The sequence below is a fragment of the Chanos chanos genome, chromosome 2 (genome assembly GCF_902362185.1).
Source record: "Chanos chanos chromosome 2, fChaCha1.1, whole genome shotgun sequence".
In the NCBI taxonomy this organism is placed as follows: Eukaryota; Metazoa; Chordata; class Actinopteri; order Gonorynchiformes; family Chanidae; genus Chanos; species Chanos chanos.
The window spans coordinates 58117540-58136073 of NC_044496.1; the positions used below are offsets into that span (position 1 = coordinate 58117540).

General features: G+C 46.2%; 2 protein-coding genes across 2 annotated transcripts; both read left to right on the top strand.

Moving 5' to 3' along the window:
• The first annotated feature begins 4210 nt into the window (after positions 1–4210).
• Positions 4211–7246, top strand: cnga2a (cyclic nucleotide gated channel subunit alpha 2a). Its single transcript, XM_030794354.1, has 6 exons — positions 4211–4317; positions 4427–4537; positions 4691–4867; positions 5109–5216; positions 5629–5735; positions 5820–7246. Exons 1-6 carry the CDS (start codon positions 4211–4213, stop codon positions 7244–7246), a joined length of 2037 nt encoding a protein of 678 aa, XP_030650214.1.
• A 3739-nt stretch (positions 7247–10985) lies between these two features.
• On the top strand, positions 10986–17835 carry nup62l (nucleoporin 62 like). Its single transcript, XM_030794355.1, has 13 exons — positions 10986–11047; positions 11898–12231; positions 12532–12803; positions 12995–13069; positions 13250–13357; positions 13570–13677; positions 13958–14072; positions 14984–15128; positions 15256–15305; positions 15554–15688; positions 17145–17256; positions 17376–17442; positions 17632–17835. Exons 2-13 carry the CDS (start codon positions 11918–11920, stop codon positions 17721–17723), a joined length of 1593 nt encoding a protein of 530 aa, XP_030650215.1. The 5' UTR covers positions 10986–11047; positions 11898–11917; the 3' UTR covers positions 17724–17835.
• Positions 17836–18534: the final 699 nt, after the last annotated feature.

Below are 18534 nucleotides of genomic sequence, written 5' to 3' on the forward strand. Positions count from 1 at the left end.
CGGGGTTTACTGAGGGCGGGGCAGGGCGGGGTTTACTGAGGGCGGGGCGGGGCACAGGCAGATTATACGGTTGGATTCCCCACAGTTGGTGCTTTCTATTTTGATCAGGTACATATCAAAAAAAAAAAAAATCAAAATTCACGTCATGTCTTTAATGAACAAGATGTCTTAAAAAAGGAAAAAAACCAACAACCCAAAACCTGTTGTTTGGACCCAAAGCCATGTCAGACTCTGCACTGTACATTGTCTTTGCATAAGTGTTTTGTTTGTTTTTTTTTGTTTGTTTGTTTTGTTTTTTTTTTTTTATGTGGAAAGTGTAGAGTGATGGATATCATATGAACTGTACATCTGAGAACAGAGCTTGCTGTGAGAGTTGTGAAAATGACGCCGTACTGGACATAGTGTTGCTTCTCTGCAGCAGACCGCGTTTTATAACGAGCCCTTGAATCTGATGCTTATTTTGTCAGCATTTTATACATTCTTAGAGTTGACCAAAATCTAAAAAGGCAAAAGCAAAAAAAAACAAACACAAAAAAACAACAACCCAGAACTCGTGAAATCCTGTCTCTTGCAGTTAGCAGCTTTAAGACATTCCATAGTTCTGATTCCATTTTACTGTGTGTGTGTGTGTGTTATGTACATATATACTCCAATCACTTTTTACATAAAAAAACGGTGATCCAAACCAAATGAACTATGCATGAACAATCTGATTGATTGTATGATTATTTAAAGCGCTGAACTCTGTGGACTTTTGACTCTATAGCTTTAACCAATACTTCATTAACATTGTATTCTCAGTATGAGAGGTTTAAGAATGGGAGACATGGCCTTGTGATGTGGGTTTATGATGGCGTCTGCTCTGGAATAAAATAGATGAATAAATAAATAAAAAAAACCCATACCTGTTACATTCGGTTGAGCATAAAACCAAATGTGTTTGTGAGGGAGGAGAAACTGGAACAGACCTTGCCTTATAGTTCAGTATGGTTCTGTGTGGACCTCTGTGGTTCACACCATCATACTGTAAACATGTCTGTAAGTAAGTAACGTGCAAAAACGGAAATAAACGTTTCCATAGTATTCCAACCCTGTCTCTGTCTCTGTCTCTGTCTCTCTGCTCTTCTGTTCACTGTTGTAAGTTTGGTGTCTCCCGGCAGACTGAAGAACTGAACTTTGATTCTGTGGTCTTGTGCAACAGAACATTTTCTCCCTCATCACTGACTGAAGGTCTCAGCGTCACCCTGTTATTAAGGTCATCAAAGAGACCCAGGGCTGAGCCGTTTTGTGTGGCATCAGCTGTCTGCTTTTTCTCTTTCTTTATTCTGTCTTTCATCCTTCATCCTGCTCTGTCTTTTCCTTCTGCGGCCCACCCTTACTCCTTATAACACGAGCTTTGGGTTTGAGTGGCTAGAAAACGGTCCCCTAAAGAATGCAGATGAATGGATTGGTGCTCGATCATTTGAATGCGCAAATATTACAATTCAACACACACAGCCCTAAACACACATTAGCCTTACTGAACACATCACCCTTAACATGTATCCGTCTTGCTGAACACACCATCCCTAACATGCATCAGCCTTACTGATCACACTGCCCTCAACACACATCAGTCTTACTTAACCCGCCATCCTTAACATGCATCTGTCTTAAGATATCACCCGTAAGACGCGCCAAACTTACTTAACACACCATCGTTAACATGTATCCGTCTTACTGAACACAGCCCTTAACACACCTCAGTCTGACTGAACACACAGCCTTAATTAAACACAAATCACTGTTACTGAACATGCTGCCTTCAACACACATCAGTCTTATTGGACAGACCGCCCTTAACGCAGATCACTGTTACTGAACACGCTGCCCTGCTCTGGGTAGGCATCCTCAGATGAAGAGTGGGCCCAGGGCGGACGGGCAGAGCCAGAACAGAAGAGTCCTTTCAGCGCTGATGCCGCTGTCATCATCTGGCCCTCAAACCCCAGAGGGAGAGCATTCACTCCGCCACCCATGTGTAATGAAGCCTTTGATGAGGGCAGGCTGAGAGACAGAAATGCAGCAACTGAGCGTTAGTCTTTAATCCTCACAAACACACAGGGGATAGGGCCGCAGCTCCGAACGGGGGCTCGGCCGCTCTGCTGATGAGGTCAGCGGCGCTATGGCTTGGTGTGGAGGTGCAGCAACAGCAAGCTTAGGTAAATAATCCCTGCCTTATTAGTGAAGTGTTGGACACAGCCAGAAAAACATGCCACTCTGCGTGCAATCAGAGCACTTGAGAGAGACAAGGGCCTTTCCTGCATTACAATGAACCTCGTCACAGAGAGAGGGGACGGCAGCCCGGAGCGTGTCGTCCAGCGCTCCGGAGAAAACCCCTCACACGGGTTTCAGAGCTCACAGTCAAAGACCACGGACAAACAGGGGTGTGAAGAGAGGTGAGTTTTAGGAGATGCGGGAGTCTGGACGGAGAACTGCGTCTGACTGTGTGTGTGTGTGTGTGTGTGTGTGTGTGTGCTGTTTGAGTGAGAGATCTGTGGAGGAGGTGGAGAGGTGTGTGGTGTCTTGAGCACCATATGGTAATTCTCTCTCCTGTGCTCTCATCTCTCCATGCTCCTCATCTTTTCTCCTCCCCTCCAGCACACACACACCCCTCATCCCACTCTTTCTCTCTCCACTCCTCACACACTCCCCTGGACTCACTCAGGGACAGAAAGTACACACACACACACACACACACACACTATGCCGAGAATCTCTTTCAGGGAGGACACCAGAGAAAAACACGGTCTTTAAAGAGGAGACAGTCAGAAGGAGTGCGCACACGGAAACATACAGAAGAAGAAGAGATGGAAAACATGTGAGCTCTGGGTTTCCATAGCATCCCCTGACATGGCTAAAGCTTCAATGTCCGTCTTTCACCTGGACAGCTGAGGAAAAGATTCCAGGTGAGACAGCTCGTTAAGACAGACAGGTATGTTACTTACACACACACACACCCCTCCTGTGTGGGGCTGATTTCATATCTAAGTTCCCTGTCATGTGTCGAGTAGCATGCAGAACCGTGCTCTTTGACTGCGATGGCTCCAGATTATTGTCTCTTACATCATCTCAGAGTGGATGGACTGCTTTTATGATGGTTCTATTGCAGAGTGTTATGGGGAGACACTCTACACACACTTTCACAGTCTGTTTGTATCCATTTAAAACATCTAAATTCTGCTAAAATTCCAGTCTAAAATTACCTTTGATTATGCGTCGGTACTTTGGGTTTTAAAGTTACTGTCTTAGGGCAAAAAATCTCTTAATTTCTTCATCCATGAACTACTTAATCTCTGCCAAACTAGTTGTGCACTTGGCTTTTTTTTTTTTTTCTTTTTAACAGTCAGTCTAGAGTGAAATGCTGTGTGCTAAAGAAGTCCCTGCTTGAGACTGGATAGAAGGGTTTTATTTATTTATTTATTTATTTTTTGCTTCTGCACTTTTTGCACATTCTTCAATTCATTGCTATCATTTAAAAAAAGGTAGCCCTTGAGTACACACATTATAAATAGAGTGAAAATACAGTGCTCAGAATGTTCCAGAAATTCCCATCCCAATTCCCAACTCCCCTCTTGCTCCAGCTCTTGAACTGAATGATTTGAAACTAATCACTGTGATGGCAGATGTGGCTACTATTGATTCCAAGGTTGTCTCCATGGTGAGAGATACTGACTGGCTTGTCCTTCTCGACCTTTGTTCACCAGATGTAAGATTCCCAGTAAGAAGGACTGGAGTGTGGAGCTTCACTAATGGCTTACCTTCATGCTATATCAACCCATGATTGTAACTGAACAGTACAGATTATATTTACAAAGATATGCAAGGGTAATTGTAGGAGTGGGTCTTGATGAAAAGCTGAAGATCTGATAGGCTGGCATACCAGGGGAACCAGACAGACCCAGTCAGCGGAGTGGTCCACTTGAAATGTGTGCAGACTCACTGATTGGTCTGACTATGAGTCTTTTCTCTGATGGGCGGGACCACTTATTTTTAACAGTGTTTTATAAGCAAAAGCCTTGTTATTGTGTAAAGTCAGCTAGCATTGTCTAATGCATCAAATATTACCATTCTGAGAAAGAGAGATTATGGATAATGTGTAATTACTGTACTCTGAAGCCGTCAGGTCGGATCAGGAGGTTTTGTCTTAATAAAGCACGTATGCCTTTACAGAATGACAGGCCAGGTGTTGGTGGAGAGCACTGATTTAACAGCCCACCGGCTGTCCGTCAAAACCTCCATGGATGAGGAGTCTGAGAGAGCAGAGAGCATTCTGAGCCGGTGAGGAGAAAACTGTTCCAGCCTCAGAGCGTCTCCAATGTCGTGTCTCATCTCTGTCATCATTGATCTATAATGAGAGCTGATCATGCTTTACTCTCCTCCGCTGCAGTGTGCAGTCAGTGTGTGATGACACCTCTTCAGAACTGCAGCGCGTGGCCACGCTGGAACCTCGCACTCTCGCCTCACAGAACTCATTCCGTGGCAGAGGGGCCTTGTCCAGGTGATTTCCCAGTCCCTTACGGACATGCGCCATCTCTCAGTCTCCCTTTAACCGTTAATTGACCTCTTATTGACCTCCTTGTTTTATTACACTGACGAGCTCTGATCAGTCTCTCTCTGAACCACGCATCATCTCTGTCTCTCTCGTCCTCAGGTTGGTAAGTATGGTGGTTACCCTGCGGGACTGGGCCCATAAGAGTCTGCATGAGGAGCAGGAAAGGCCCGACTCGTTCCTGGAGCGATTTCGGGGGCCAGAGCTTCACGTCGCTCCTAGTCGCATCAGCACCAGTCATCCCGACCCCCGCGACGCGGACGGCGCCGTCAAGACCAAGTAAAACCGTAAAACGGTCTCTCACACTGCATTAAACTCACGTAACCAGTCAGCCTGATCCCAGAGCTACAGATGAGTCTGATATCAGGGTGTTACTTGATTCATTGTAATGTTTCACCCCAAAATGAAGAGTGATGGTAAAACCATAAGGCATAAACTAAATACATGGCATAAAAATAAAGATCATACTTGTACTCATTCCAGTTGGCCAGTCTCCAACCTTTCTCATGGTTACCTACAGGAAGAAGTCAGAAGCGTTCATCCTGGCACCTGCAGATGACATCTACTACCGCTGGCTGTTGGTCATTGCCACAGCTGTGCTGTATAACTGGTGCCTCCTAGTGGCCAGGTAGTGAATGACACCCTTTTTCTTATGCCTCCTGTTTTTTTTTAATTCTAACCTTGAAAGCACAGTGTTACAGTCATTTCATCCCTTTTTATGAAAGAAGACAATATCAGTGAATGTGGCAAATAAGAAATTGAAAGGATGAGTAAATTCTTATTGAAGCTTCACGTCCTCCAGAGCCAAGTCAGCCAGCGCTACCAGAGACAGGACAATTTCAGGGCTGTTTGACAGCAGCTGCAGCATCATGAAATTCATGCAAGATGATGAAAGACTCTGAGCTAATGAAGAGAGAGAGTCTAATTTGGGCTCTTATTTTGATGATGATTTATGTAAATCAGAAACACAGAGCTGTGTGAGAGGAGGTAGGTCCCCTCCTGCTAGATAATGGTCTACCCCATTCATGTTTCAAACACAGGGCCTGCTTTGATGAGCTTCAGATCAACAACTTTATCCTCTGGCTGGTCCTAGACTACCTCTCTGATCTCATTTACATAGTGGACATCTGTGTAAGGCTGAGAACAGGTCAGAAATGAAATACTGATCATTATATTTTGGTATAGAGTAAAATATTGAACAATGAACACTGACTCTTTCTCTGAACTCCAGGCTTCCTGGAACAGGGTTTGCTCGTGAAGGATCTCTCTAAGCTGAGAGAGCGCTACGTTCACACACTGCAGTTCAAACTGGACCTGATATCCACCCTGCCCACAGACCTGCTTTACATTGCCACTGGCGTCCACGTCCCAGTGCTGCGCTTCAATCGCTTAATGCGCTTTTCACGCATGTTTGAGTTCTTCGATCGCACGGAAACGCGGACCAACTACCCCAACATGTTCCGGATCTGCAACCTGGTCCTCTACATCCTCGTCATCATCCACTGGAACGCCTGCATCTATTTCGCCATCTCCAAGTCACTGGGATTTGGCTCCGACCAGTGGGTGTATCCCAACATCTCTGACCCAGAATTTGGCACGCTGACAAGAGGTTACGTCTACTGTCTCTATTGGTCCACACTTACGCTGACCACCATAGGCGAGATGCCGGCCCCAGTTCGGGATGAGGAGTATCTCTTTGTGGTCTTTGACTTCCTGGTAGGCGTGCTAATCTTTGCCACCATCGTGGGCAACGTCGGATCCATGATCTCCAACATGAACGCCACACGGGCCGAGTTCCAAGCCCGCATCGACGCCATCAAGCATTACATGCAGTTTCGCAAGGTCAGCAAGGAGCTGGAGGCGCGGGTCATCAAGTGGTTCGACTACCTCTGGACAAACAAGAAGGCCATGGATGAACAAGAGGTTCTGAAGAGCCTGCCCAACAAACTCCGGGCGGAGATCGCCATCAACGTCCACCTGGAGACGCTGAAGAAGGTGCGCATCTTCCAGGACTGTGAGGCGGGGCTTCTGGTGGAGCTGGTTCTCAAGCTGAGGCCTCAGGTGTTCAGCCCCGGGGACTACATCTGCCGGAAGGGCGACATCGGGAAGGAGATGTACATTATAAAGGAGGGTCGTCTGGCCGTGGTGGGAGACGACGGGGCGACGCAGTACGCCCTGCTGACGGCCGGCAGTTGCTTCGGGGAGATAAGCATTCTCAACATCAAAGGGAGCAAGATGGGCAACCGCCGCACCGCCAACATCCGCAGCATCGGCTACTCCGACCTCTTCTGCCTGTCTAAGGACGACCTGATGGAGGCGGTGATGGAGTACCCCGAAGCCAAGAGGGCGCTGGAGGAGAGAGGGCGGGACATCCTGCTGAAGGAGGGGCTGCTGGAGGAACTGAGCATAGGGGGTCTAGGGGCGGAGGAGATGGAGGAGAAGGTGGAGCGGTTGGAGGCCTCTTTGGACGTACTGCAGACGCGCTTCGCCCGGCTGCTGGGAGAGTACACATCCACCCAGCAGCGTCTGAAACAGAGGCTGGCTGCCCTGGAACGCCGCATGCACTTCTCTGGCAGCGGCTTCCTGTCCGACACAGACGGCAACGACAGCACCTTTGACGGCGATGGGACACACAGTGAAGTTAATATCCAGCTGTGAGCGGTGTGTTCTGTCGTGGCAAACCTGGGCATTACCAGGCAGGTGGATAGGTTGAGACTGTGTTAGAACATGTCCAAAAATGTGAACCTGCTCCCTGGTGAAGTGTGTTGCAAGAAACATTTATACAAATGAAATGAACTAAAATTAATGATATTTAACTCAGTTATGTGGAAAAAGACACTATATTTTATCAGAAATGTTTACTCAGACTTTTTAGGGAAAGAGTGGTACACGTTAAAGTGTGATAAATCTGGCTATAAGTACTGTTATCACTGTATATTGGTGCATTCAGAAAAGAAATTATTTTTTGTTTTAAAATTTTGCAATTTTTTTTTTTTTTTGCCACTGTGGTGCTTGCTCACTGGTCTGGTAAAATTCTGTCTCAAAGTCCATCCAGCATTTTGTGTGAAAAATACAAAGAGAAATAATTCCAGGGTTATATGTTGCTTGGACAATGTGAACTGCTGGCAATAATATTGTGTCATGTTTCAGTCATGTTGTTATTAGGTTCATTGGATTAAACCATCAGATGTTTCCGGTTTTCAAATGCAGGCTCTCGTGATTTTCTCTGAGACATGTCTGTGATCCTGCTCTCTTAAGCAAAAGCAGATACAGCTTTTACCACAGTGGTCTGTACAGCACAAAGTTATCTCCTTTTTTCTTGACCTTGTAATGATTATCATTAAGCAATAAACATTTGTTACATGTGGACATGCATTTGTGCATAAACTGAATGAGAACACAGTTAACATTGTAATGTACTCCCGTGGTACAAATACAGAACCTTTTTCTTCATTTTGTGACAATATCAAACCTCAGGTCACGAACTGAGAGAGAGCCGAGCTCTCTGGCTTTGGCCTGAAGTTTTCCTTTTCAGTTAGAGGGTTGTGGAGGTCAGCAGAAGCATATGGTATCACAAGTTCAAGTTCAAGTTTATTTAGAGCCCAATATCACTGTTTACAGTCTCATAGGGCTTTACAGGCCACAACAGTCAAATCAAAACATGACGGCACCCCCTGACTTAATCCTCATGGCAGGCAAGAAAACTCCCCAAAAACCCAAAAGGGAAATGGGAAAATGGGAGAAATCTTGAGAAGGACCACAGAGAGAGGAGACCCCTCCTTGGCCAGACAGGTGTGCAATAGGTGCCGACCACGTGGGCAGTTACAACTGAAAGTAAATTGGGGCATGAACAAAGGGGATGGCGATGCAGACAGGAGGCTGACAGGGGGATGAAAGATGATAATACCAGGATGGGTCGGTCCACAGGGCGGGAGGAGTCAGGATCACTGGTGTCTCAGGAGTGGTATGTGTGGCGCGACAGAGAGAGAGAGAGAGAGAGAGACATTGTGAGATTAATTGGGAGGCTGTTCCATAACTGTGGGGCTCTGTAAGAGAAGGCTCTGCCCCCTGCTGTAGCCATCATAACTCGAGGTACCAACAAATAGCCTGCACCTTTTGATCTAAGTAGGCGTGGTGGATCATAAAAGACCAGGAGTTTGCGCAGGTACTGTGGCGCAAGACCATTTAATGCTCTATATGTTAATAGTAAGATTTTATAATCAATACGAGATTTGACTGGGAGCCAGTGCAGTGTGGATAAGATAGGGGTGATGTTATCATATCTTTTGTTTCTAGTAGGAAATCTGGCTGCTGCATTCTGAACTAACTGTAGCTTATTTATACACCTATTAGAACATCCAGACAGTAAGGCATTACAGTAGTCTAACCTAGAGGTAATGAAAACATGAACCAATTTTTCAGCATCTTGAAATGACAATGCATTTCTTATCCTGTTAATATTTCTAAGATGAAAGAAGGCTATCCTGGTAATATTATCTACATGAGCTTCAAATGAAAGACTGGGGTCAATAATTACACCCAGGTCTTTTACTGCCACACCTGATGAAAGAGAAAGGCCATCCAGAGTAACTATGTGATCGGAAAGCTTACTCCTAGCTGCATGTGATCCTAGTACAAGTACTTCTGTTTTTTCAGAGTTGAGTGAGAGGAAGTTAGTAAGCATCCAGTGCCTAATATCCTTTAGACATTCCTCAATTTTGTTAAGCTGGTGTCTCTCATTTGGCTTCGCTGAGACATACAACTGTGTGTCATCAGCATAGCAGTGGAAGCTAATACCGTGTTTACGAATAATATTACCTAGAGGTAGCATATATAAAGAGAAAAGCAGTGGGCCTAAAACAGAACCTTGCGGGACTCCAAACTTTACCTCAGTATGTGCAGAGGACTCACCATTTACATCAACAAACTGATAACAATCAGTCAAGTAGGACCTAAGCCATAAGAGGGCCGTTCCCTTAACTCCAACAACATTTTCCAGTCTATCAAGGAGAATGGTATGATCAATGGTGTCAAAGGCTGCACTGAGGTCAAGCAACACAAGCAAGGAGACACAACCCTGATCAGAGGCCAGTAACAGGTCATTTGCAACTTTAGCCAGTGCTGTCTCTGTGCTGTGATGAGGCCTAAATCCTGACTGATACAGTTCATGGGTGTTATTCTTATGTAAGTATGAGCATAACTGCTGTGCTACAGCCCTTTCTAGGATCTTGGAGATAAAGGGGAGGTTAGATATTGGCATTCACAAGCCTGAATCTGCTGAGCACATCAAAACACATCAGTGTAACCAGAATTTATGAACACACAGTGTTGTGGCCTTAGAAGAAATGAACACATGCTGATTCAGCAGCATGAAATTGGCATTTTTAAACAAACAAACAAACAAACAAACAACAACAACAAAAAAGAATGACCATGATATTACAGGGTGGGTGTTGCGGTAATGTGTATACAATTTCATATGTATACATCAACATCGAGTATGGCAGTATGCCTAGTAACAAAGGCCTACGCTGTGTCCTCTGGAGTCACATGACTGTAACAGTTTGGTGATGACGATAATATGGCCTCTTAGTCAATGCACTGATTCCAGTCTCAAAAGAAGTAACACACTCCACTGTGGTGGTGATTACTAAACTAGATTATTTAATGCTCTGTATTCAGAACATCGTAAGGTAAGGCAACACACTACTTACATTTAGAATGGTGATGATATCTAATTTTTAAGGCCCTGGTTCAAATTCTGAGACTGAGTTTTTTCATTCCTCTCGATTACATGGGCCCAAGGACCTGGTGCATCTCGTGCCGTTATCTGTCAGAGGGGCCACTGACAGACACTGACCAGATCTACAGCTCTGCAGCCCAGAGGAATAACTGTCAGGAGATGAAATGACCACTGGTGTCAATAACATTACATCAAAAATATGTGAACTGTAAAGTGCAGTCTGGTGGGAAAAGGACAATCCACTGTGAATATGCACTGACACCCAACTAAGATTTAGTACGAAATCAGATTGACTTCGCCAGACACAGTTCGGTGTATTATTAATGTATTGTATTCATTTTAATGTAGTGTACTGTTATTGAGTCAAACAAAAGTTAAACATGCCTGAATAAAAACAAGGGCTGAAATGTACATTTACCTTTATCTTTATTGTGTTGATGTGAAGTTGGAGAAGAACCTTTGTGGGTTTTGTGGGCTGTATTTTACTATTTTTACTGTTGTTTTTCATTCTCTCTCTCTCTCTTTCTCTCTCTCTCTCTCTCTCTCTCTCTCTCTCTCTCGATATCTTCTCGCTCTTGTTTTGAACAGGCACTGGTACAGTCAGTTCAGTAAGCGTGTTGAGGTCCATTAATGACACTGGACGCAGGAGTGACGACTTGATTTCCGCGCTCTATTTGTAACAGGAATGGAAAGGAGACCATCACATTTCTAATAAGGTACGTCATCTTACTAAAGATCTAATTCAAATGACAACTTTCAAAATATAAGAATGTACTAAACAGTAACCTAGTTGTCAGCATACAATAACTAACCTGTAAGGTTTCCAGAGGCGACGGTTTTAGCATACTATGTTTATTGCTAAAGAGCTAACGTAACCCTAGCTGTTAGTGGATGCTTACGAACCACATGCTAAACGATTTATCTAGATAATTATGAAGACAAACAGCGTAGTGAGATATATAAAAGGATATATGTCCCTAATATTTCATTTAATTTGAGTCTTAACCGTAATTTAATCGAGTAAGTGTCCTTGCGCATTTGCGGAGCTTTCTGATAGAGCTAAAGCCGCCTCTAGCGATGTGAGGCAAATGAAACTAAATTAGTTAATACCCATACACTTCGTCGTAAACCTTTAATTTGGTTTCTCAGGCAAGTATTAAATATAATTTTGGATTGTGTTACCTTCTGAATGAAAAAACGTATGGCTTTATGTAATTCAGTCCATGACTATTTCGTATTTTTGTTTACGAAAATAGCGCACAAGCCCCCAGTGTGACAGATATCGGTATCCTGTTTAGCTGTGAAGGATTCTGAAAATATTTGCCGAGATGTGAATTTAAAAAGAAAAAAATTGAAAATGTGTTAATGTGCATAGCTGTGTCACGGTAAAAGACTCTTGTAATTCCGTTTAATATGCTAATTCTTGTTACGTCATATTACCAAAATACCGTTGTCCCACTCTTTCTAAACCGAAAAAACGCCCTTCTCTGTTAAACCTGGCGGTCCAGGGCCCCAGACGAATCTCAGGTGTGTTTAACTCTGTAAAACTCCCTTTTTTGTTTACAGGTGTGTTGGTTGGAAGCAGCATGTCATTCGGGGGTTTCGCCTTTGGAACCCAAAAAACTACAGCTGGGGCCCCTGCAGTCTCTGGGTTTGGACTGCAGGTGAGCACTGCAGGAGCTGGAGCTGGAGCTGGAGGAGGAGGAGGAGGAGGAGGATTCCCTTTTGGCACTACTAGTCAGCCCCCAGCGCAGCCCCCAGCGCAGCCCCCTGGTTCCTCCTCCAGCTTCCTCGGACTTCTTAATCAACAACCCGCCACAAGCAACGGTGTCACACAAGGTGGATTCAGCTTTGGAACTCCAGCACAGAGCAGCTCTGCTGCATCTGGCTTTGCGTTTGGGTAAGACTCTTTTTCCTTTCTTTCTTTCTTTCTTTCTTTCTTTCTTTCTTTCTTTTTTTTATTACCGTGTGTTTTTATTTCATTTGTTGTCCCCATGATGTGCGTTTAAATAACTCTTTGGTGAACAAGGCACAAATCAGTCCAGCCTAAAAGGATCTTTGGTATGTACCTTAAACTGAATGTAATGACTCTTTTTCCTGAATAGTCTTGTGGTCGTTCTCTGAGGTAAAAGCAGCTGATTGAAGACTACTGTAGCATGTCAGTGCTGTCCCAAACATTTCTGCCCTCTGTGTTGCCCAGCGGCACCTCCTCCACCCCTAAACTGGGCCTGGGTCTGCCCACGAGCTCTCAGCCTGCCGCCGCCGCCCCCCCCACCCTGGGCACGCAGGCCACGGCAGCCCCTGGCTCAGGCTTCACGTTTGGAGCTCTGTCAACACAGGCCCCGGCCCCGGCCCCGGCCGCGGCCCAGCCGTCTGGGGGGGTGTTCAGTTTTGGAACGCCCAAGGTGCAGGCCACAGCGGCCGCCCCAGCACAGCCCACCGCCACGCTGTCTCTGGGAGCCCAGTCCACCGGTGAGCTGCCGGAATGCCCTGGCCATTCACAATAGTCTTTCTGAGCCCCTTGTTTACGTTGTTCACATAACTGTACCATACCATGTGACGTGTAAGCCTCTCTAACTTTTTTAAGGATAATACCACCCCCCCCCTTTTTTTTTTTTAAAAACTGTTCCTTCTCTTTCTCGTTTGCCGGCTTTGTCCACAAGGTCTAGGCTCCACTGCAGCGGTGTCAACAGCCTCTGCTACAACTCAAGGTTTCAGCTTTGGGATTAAAACCGCAGGTATGTGTTCTCACATTGTCCTTCACCTTCCAAAGGGTTTTCACATGAAGATAATATTCCTTGATAAAGAGGTGGTAAGTGGAGCGCCGTGTTGGGTCGAGATGAGAATAACGTTGGTTTGCGTCTGCACGCGAGCTGGTAACACAATTCTTTCGGCTTTGTCCCCGTTCTGATCCACAGCTCCCCCTGCACCTGCCACCAGCGCTCCTGCTAGTCAGGCCAGCTCTGTCCCAGGATCCTCTCTGTTCGCCATGCCCGTAACCTCGACTCCTGCGTCAGGCTTCACCTGTAAGTCAGCATGCTGTCACCAAGCCCCCTTTGGGTCGACTCCTCCCGGCTACATGCCCGGCATGGCCCTGCGGTCTCCTTCATGGCTTTGTTTCCCAAACGAGGCCTTAAAACAGAGTGCTGAATGTGTTGAGTGGAAGTTTGTGATTAGGGTATTTGTGTTTGGGTGAGTAATTGCAGATGCGTGACAGTCGCGTCTCTCTCTTTGACAGTGGGCGGGTCAACGATATCTGCAACTCCTGCGACCACTTCAGCCAGCGCTCCCACAGCCCTGCCAATCAAACCTCAGGGAACGATCACCACCAGTGCTGCCACTACAGGTTCCTTTATGTCCCATTAAACATTAATTTCAACTTCTCCCACACACATAATATTCAACACTTATCTCTCAGAGGAAATAAGTCAACATTCACACAATCACATGTGCATCGTTACAGGTTACGTTTTTTTTTTGGTCTGTCTTATTTTTGTGTCTCTGTGTGTGCGTGTGTGTGTGTGTATGCGTGTGTGTGTGTGTGTGTGTGTGTGTGTGTGTGTGTGTCTCTGTGTGTGTGTGTGCGTGCGTGTGTCTGTGTGTGTGTGTGTGTGTGTGCTGGGCAGCTGCAGCCACGACTGCGGCTACCACAGCGTTCTCTCTCGGCAGCCTGAAGGCTCCAGCCCCCACAGCCCTAACGACAACTATCGCCCCGATCTCCACGGCAACCACCACAACCAGGTACATCACCGCTCAGTTGCTGAGGCTACGCTTGGCCCTAATTCAGTGTTAACAGGGTTAACTGTGCTGAAATATTTTTAACGGTAAACTGCAGACTGGAGTGTGTGCTCTAACGTTTGATGACTGAGCAGAGTTAAAAGCAGCGTTGTTTTGTGTGAGGCTTTTTACACCATAAAAGCCATTTCCAGTAGGACACCTCAAAGAAAATCACCAGGCTGCTGTAGAATAGAAGTTGCCGTGGAAACTGACTGGAGTGCATAAACATGACTCTTGTGTCTGCACTGGCGTTTTAATCCGAGTCAGCTTTCTGCCCAAAGTCCACTGTAGTCCTGCACCATATTCTTTCACATTCTTATGAAACCTGCTAAGCTGCGCAGAAAGGTGCTTAGCTAATGACACAGTCACTGAGGGTCAAGGTAGCACAGAAAAGACTATGGTATTAAATGCAGAGAAACACATACTCAGTGTTGCCTCACCAGTACTCTGCAACCTTCAGTGAAGAAGAGCTGTTGAAAAAAAAAATCTCTTAGTCTTGTTTGCCTGCTTTAGAGATCTGCGGATGTTATGAAGAAAACGCTGTGATCTCAGCGCAGTTAAAGGCAGCACAGTCTGACACAGTTCCCAACCCCACGTGGTCTCTCTGGCGTCCCAGCCGTTCTCCTGGTGTGCTTCTAGAAATTCTAAATCAGCCACAGCGGGCACCAGCTGTTGGTCCGTGCGTAGATTCAAAGGAAGTCGTAGTGTCCAGGTGCCGGCTGTCTTGTCTTGTAAGTTCTTTGCTGTGGCCCGGAGCACCAGTGGCACTGTTGGCATCGCAGGCAGGGTTAGAGTGAAGTGTTTTTGTCGACGTGAAAAGTGTGTGTGTGTGTGTGCGCCATGTTGAGAATGTCTGGTGTTAACCCCGTCCTCAGCGCTGCGCCGGTCATGTCCTACGCCCAGCTGGAGGCTCTGATCAATAAGTGGAGTTCGGAGCTGGAGGATCAGGAGAGACACTTCCTGCAGCAGGCCACCCAGGTCAACGCCTGGGACCGCATGCTGGTGGAGAACGGAGACAAGGCAGGTTTCATCCTTGGCTTAATGCAGAAATCTGATGAATTAAAAACAGTTAAATGACTGCAGTCTCTTAAAAGATGTAATGATTTTACATTTTCATCACCGACAACTGAGCTTTTCTGCCCTGCAGATCACGGCCCTGCATAAAGACATGGAGAAGGTCAAACTAGACCAGAGAAGGTAGGAAAGATGAGAAAATGGCATTGGCGTTAATAATCAAATCATTTATGAAATGAATATGTTAAAGATCATTTGATGTTGTCTCACTGTCGAGCTAGGCACTGACATAGTGAAACGGTTAGCGATGGTAAAAGCGTGTGTATTGGCATATGGGCGCCTTGAATGAAACAGAGGGAATAAATGTTAGCTGATTTATTGACGTAAGGGTTTTGCCTGTGGACTGATGCGTTTGTTTACACCCCTTGCAGGCTGGATCAGGAGCTGGACTTCATTCTGTCCCAGCAGAAGGAACTGGAGGATCTCCTGGGCCCGTTAGAGGAGTCTGTGAAGGAGCAAAGTGGATCCATCTACATGCAGAACGCAGACGAGGAGAGAGAGAGGACGTGAGCAATGCCCTGACCTTAATTTAAAAAAAACACACGCACGCACGCACACACACGCACGCTCACACACGCGCACACACGCACACGCACACTCACACGCACACGCACACACGCACACATGCACACACTCACGCGCACGCACACACACTCACACACACGCACACTCACACACGCACACTCACACACGCACACTCACACACGCACGCACACTCTCACACACACACACACACGCACGCACACACACACACGCACGCACACTCACACACACTCACGCACGCACACTCACGCACACGCACACACGCACACGCACGCACACGCACACGCACGCACACTCACGCACACGCACACATGCACACGCACGCACGCACACACACATGCACACACACATGCACACACACATGCACACACATGCACGCACACACACACACGCACGCACACTCACTCACATACACACGCACACTCTCACACGCACACACTCACGCGCACGCACTCACACACACGCACACATGCACACACTCACGCGCGCGCACACACACGCACCCACACTCACACACACACGCACACTCACACACGCACGCACACACACGCAGACACACATGCACACACTCACGCGCACGCACACACACACGCAGACAAACACACGCACACACACACACACACACACTCACGCACACACGCACACATGCACACACACGCACGCACACTCACACACACGCACACTCACACACACGCACACTCACACACACACACACTCACGCGCACGCACACATGCACACACTCACGCGCGCGCACACACACGCACCCACACTCACACACACACACACACTCACACACGCACGCACACACACGCAGACACACATGCACACACTCACGCACACGCACACACACACACGCAGACAAACACTCATACACAGACACACACACACACGCAGACACGCACACACTCAAACAAACGCACACAGACACACACACACACACATGCACACACGCTCACACACACACACACAATGCACAGTGCTCTGCATTCCTCTCATTCAGTCTGCTTCTCCAGGACTCACCTGCACTGCCTGGGTTTACCAGGACTAATGCACTACAGAAGTACCAATGCAGTAGTATTGAGGTTAATTATTGTACTATAGTTGATTATAGTACTATAGTCCTGCACTGCCTGGGTTTACCAGGACTAATGCACTACAGAAGTACCAGTGCAGTAGTACTGAGGTTAATTATAGTACTATAGTTAATTATAGTACTGTAGTCCTGCACTGTCTGTCAGGCACCTGTTCTCTCTCTCTCTATTATTACACAGATTATTTTAAAAGATGAACATTTTTGATAAATTCCGGTCCATAACTAACTGGTATTGGAAAAACCAAGATGGGAGTTGTAATGCTTGTATGTGTTTCACTTCACGAGTGTACACGGCTCATGCGTAGCGTCTCTGTCTCTTGCACAGGTACAAGCTGGCTGAGAATGTGGACGCCCAGCTCAAGAGGATGTCCCAGGATCTGAAGGAAATCATCGAGCACCTGAATACATCCAGTGGTCCACCTGACACCACTGACCCGGTGCGTAGACCACGGGGCTCTGCCTGTGTGGTGTGGGAGGGGAGGGGCGGGGCTAATATGATCAGGCGTGGGCGGTCCCGATGTGTCACTGATCACCTGTGTCATTCTGTTTCTCTCAGCTACAGCAGATCTGCAAAATCCTTAATGCACACATGGACTCACTCCAGTGGGTGGAACAGAACTCAGGTTGGAACTTAGAACAGTGCTCTTCCTTTGTTTCGTTTAGTTTTTTTTTTTTTTCACGACGGATTGTTTACTGGAGATGTGTATACCTTTCTCAAGGCAACAAATCCATAACATTTTCACAATGTCTCTCCTGACATATGGCCACATATTAGGGTTTGCTAACAAACACGTTTGTTATTGTCATGACAGTTCTCCTACAGAGGCGTGTGGAGGAGGTGTCGAAACTGTGTGAGAGCCGCAGCAAAGAGCAAGAGAAGAGCTTTCGTCTTCATTTCCAGTAACCGAGGAGGAGGGGGGGGGAAACAAACAAAGAATTGACTTTTCTTTTGGGTTAAAATGGCTATTGTTTGGTAATTCATAGTGTAATAATAAAGATGTGTACTTTTTAACCAATTTTTTTGTAATTGGAAATGAATTCAGGATTGAAACGTATTTCATATTTGATCAGACTCGTCAGTCTCTTGGGTGGTGTGGTGGGGTAGTGCTGGGTGGAGCCTGGTTACACCCCTCCCCGCCCGCTGGGCGATGCTGTGCCCTTAAAAATGTAACTAAAACCAGCCGTGGTGGTGACCATGTCTCTTCTACCCCTCACCCCAGCAAGAGAGAGTGCCCGCAGTGGTGGCTGACACAGGCTAAGAGGTCCACGTGTCAAAAAATGCATGTGTCACAATTCCAGGTTGTATTTAATGAGAGAGAGAGAGAGTATAAGTCTCAGCCTGGAGGTAGATGCTTAAATTCAGAGAGAGAGACAAACAGACACACACACACACACACAGACTCTCCACACACATATCTGACATTGGATAACAACCACTTTAGGTCCTACGTGCATAATAGATAGATGGATAGATAGATAGATAGATAGATAGATAGATAGATAGATAGATAGATGGATACTTTATTCATCCTGAGGGAAATTTCATCCTGTAGCTTATACAAAGTCAAAACGCCAGTACACTCAAGAAAACAGAAACACAGCAGTTCTTACTGCCGTAGATTACCAGTGTTAGAGTAAACATTATTTTAAGTAATATAAAATATAAACTGGAGATAAAGTCTATAACCAAATACTTTACAAAATTGTGCAAAACT

What these genes read in the sequence shown, in the direction of transcription:
- nup62l (XM_030794355.1), top strand. Translation starts at nt 11,918, where the DNA reads ATGTCATTCGGGGGTTTCGCCTTTGGAACCCAAAAAACTACAGCTGGG. An exon ending in TCTGGGAGCCCAGTCCACCG is followed by an intron (nt 12,804 to 12,994) that starts GTGAGCTGCCGG and finishes TTTGTCCACAAG; the next exon opens with GTCTAGGCTCCACTGCAGCG. An exon ending in CTTTGGGATTAAAACCGCAG is followed by an intron (nt 13,070 to 13,249) that starts GTATGTGTTCTC and finishes TCTGATCCACAG; the next exon opens with CTCCCCCTGCACCTGCCACC.
- cnga2a (XM_030794354.1), top strand. Translation starts at nt 4,211, where the DNA reads ATGACAGGCCAGGTGTTGGTGGAGAGCACTGATTTAACAGCCCACCGG. An exon ending in GCAGAGAGCATTCTGAGCCG is followed by an intron (nt 4,318 to 4,426) that starts GTGAGGAGAAAA and finishes CCTCCGCTGCAG; the next exon opens with TGTGCAGTCAGTGTGTGATG. An exon ending in CTGTGTAAGGCTGAGAACAG is followed by an intron (nt 5,736 to 5,819) that starts GTCAGAAATGAA and finishes TCTGAACTCCAG; the next exon opens with GCTTCCTGGAACAGGGTTTG.